Raw genomic sequence first — 2726 nt, forward strand, 5'->3', positions numbered from 1 at the left:
GAGAGAGAGACAGAGAGAGAGCGCGAGAGAGAGCACGCGCGCACTTCTGTTGTGTGATCTTTGATGTTCACTCACTGAGCGCACGCATCATTTGAATTAAAACGAAATCGTATAAATAAAACCATTCATAGGGGCATTCACTATAATCATCATTTATTTTCAACCTTAGGCATACACGACTTTCTAGCTAAAGTGAATCTAGCAGCCTGTGTGAAATGCGCTAGACTGTATTATTCTGCATCAGTACAAACACGTGCAGGCGTTGCGTGTGTTTTGCTTGCTTGAGTGTTTCTGCATTATATGAGTGGCTTTGGAAAATAAACCGCAGCACGTTTCAGATAAAAAAACGCGATTTCTATTTCTGAAAATATCACAGTTAGGAGATTTATAACGAGTGGTTCCCTGCATTATTACAGCAAAGCGCGTGATTACAGTACTAAGCCGCTGCAATGGAGCACAGAGCAAGAACAGTGAAAGTAACAAAAACTTGTAAAATACATTTTAATGGGCATAATTAAGTGTGAAAATAACCGAAGGATATACAGTGAAACCAAAAATTATTTTAGACTAGGTCAGCCTGTAGTCTTTAGACTGTAGACTACAGGCTGTCATTAAGGCTAAGGGTTGCCCGACTAAGTATTGATAGTTGTGTAAATACTGTCATACTAACAGCTGTCTGAATATTTTTTGGTTGATTGTAATCTATTACATACCTTTCTATCAGAATTATCTAGCATTATCAAGATGAATTTGTTCTGACACAGTTTAACTCTGAGTTCTTGTCATATTTTAATACCATTTTCTAAACTATAGCGAATAAACTGTGATAATGTGAGAAATGTTGAAGGTGTCTGAATAAATTTAGGTTTGACTGTATCTATTTGATAAATGAAGTTAACCAACCTACATTATACATACCCTTTTGGTTTCTATACCCAATATTTGAAAAATGTACAAATGCAATAAAAATATCGGTATCGGTACTCGGTATTGGCAACTACCAAAAATAAAAGTATCGGTATCGGGCGAGTACTGGAAAAAGTGGTATCGGTGCATCCCTAGTAATTTTATGTGCCATATATTATTATATTATACTATATTATTAAAGTTAATTTTTTTTAAAAAACTTTCTATTCAGTTTTTACGTTTAATTCAGTAATTTTAGTACTTTAACTTATTTTATTTCAGTGAGTTGCCAAGGCAAGATTTCTAATGTAATTTTCTCATTTTTTAAATGCCTAGTTTCTCCTCAGCGATGTGTTTGGCGCGTCACAGCAGCTTTTCCCAGTGCATTGGTTTGCATCAGCAGACTCTCCTAACATACACACGTGTGTTGAGCTCAGATTCCCAGCACTCCTATGCTTTTCTGTGTGTGTGTCCTCACTGATATGATGTCTGAGAGTTTGTGAACTTGTGTTAAATGCTGATCTTCTGGATGTGGTGTGTGTGTGTGTGTGTGTGTGCAGTACTGGAGCAGCATGAGGATCAGCTGCAGGGTTTGGCCTGGAAGGAAGACGGATCTCTGCTGGCTTCATCCTGCAAGGTAAAATCTCTACAGCACCGGCTCTTCTGTTTACTGTTTTAGAAATGGGTCACACGTCTGTTCTGACAGCTCGTAGACAGCAGGAAAAATCTGTGCTAAAAATAAAATGCAGCTGTAATTGTGCGCAGTTAGCATAGCAAAATAAAACAAATGTAGGCTTATGCCGAGTTCACACTGCACGATTTTTCCCCGATTTTTCACTCGCCGACAGGTTTTGCGAAAACGCCGACAAATGCCCGAAATCGGCGGCAAATCGGTGCTCGTTCACGCGAGTGACAATCACGCAGTGTGAATTATCAAAGACGCGATCTGAGGGAATCGCCGACACGTCGCCGACGCCCGCAAAATATTTGGCATGCTAAATATCTGGAGCTGTCGGCGATTCACAATCACGCTGTGTGCAATGATTTCTGGCTGAAAGCTACATCGGCGATGATCAGTGTTGGGCAAGTTACTTCCAAAATGTAATACATTATGTATTACTAGTTACTGTCTTTTGAAAGTAATTAGTTACATTACAATATTACTGTCTCTGAATTGTAATGCATTACACTACTTTTGTTACTTTTGAGTTACTTTCATCCAAAATATCCACATAAGTATTGTAAAATGCCAAAATGTAGTTTAATGCTGCTCATTCTACATCCAGTGGAGGGTAATGTGATGGGTAAAGTCATGCAGTGTGTAACCTCCTGTCGCCGATCCATCATGCAATGTGAACACAGCAGCGACTGACTGCTACCTCAGATAGTCACGCAGTGTGAAAACAACTGCGATCCGACGAGTTTGAAAATCGTGCTGTGTGAACTCGGCAATATTCACTTATAAATGGAGACGTTTCTGTTTATGTGAAAAGTGGCCTGTTTTATAAGGTTGTGAATATTTAGAATAGAAATAATTTATTATTATAGTATTATTTTAGTGTCATTGAGTTGCTATTATAGTTTTCATGAATATTTTGAATTATTTTTATTTGTTTAGAATTTTATTTTACGTTTATTTATTTATTTTTAAATACATCTAGTTTTTAATGTTTTTATTTCAGTTTTAGTTGTTGAAGTACATCAAGTTCAACTAAATGAAAGTGAGAAATGTAATAAGCTTTTTTGTAGTTTTTTTCTGTTAATGTTAATTTTATAAAAAAAAAAATATATATATATATATTTTTTTTTTAACTTTGGTT

At 36.5% G+C, this 2726-nt stretch overlaps 1 protein-coding gene across 1 annotated transcript in view; it reads left to right on the plus strand.

Moving 5' to 3' along the window:
* Positions 1 to 1466: 1466 nt before the first annotated feature.
* coro7 (coronin 7) overlaps positions 1467 to 2726 on the plus strand; it is a gene marked incomplete at its 5' end in the record, with an annotated part of 147468 nt that continues 146208 nt past the window's right edge. The window contains one exon of the mRNA XM_016521778.1: positions 1467 to 1543. Coding sequence (XP_016377264.1) covers positions 1467 to 1543 — 77 coding nt within the window. The remainder of the gene's footprint in view (positions 1544 to 2726) is intronic.

The sequence above is a fragment of the Sinocyclocheilus rhinocerous genome, unplaced genomic scaffold, assembly GCF_001515625.1.
Source record: "Sinocyclocheilus rhinocerous isolate Xijiao unplaced genomic scaffold, SAMN03320098_v1.1 scaffold239, whole genome shotgun sequence".
Classification (NCBI taxonomy): Eukaryota; Metazoa; Chordata; class Actinopteri; order Cypriniformes; family Cyprinidae; genus Sinocyclocheilus; species Sinocyclocheilus rhinocerous.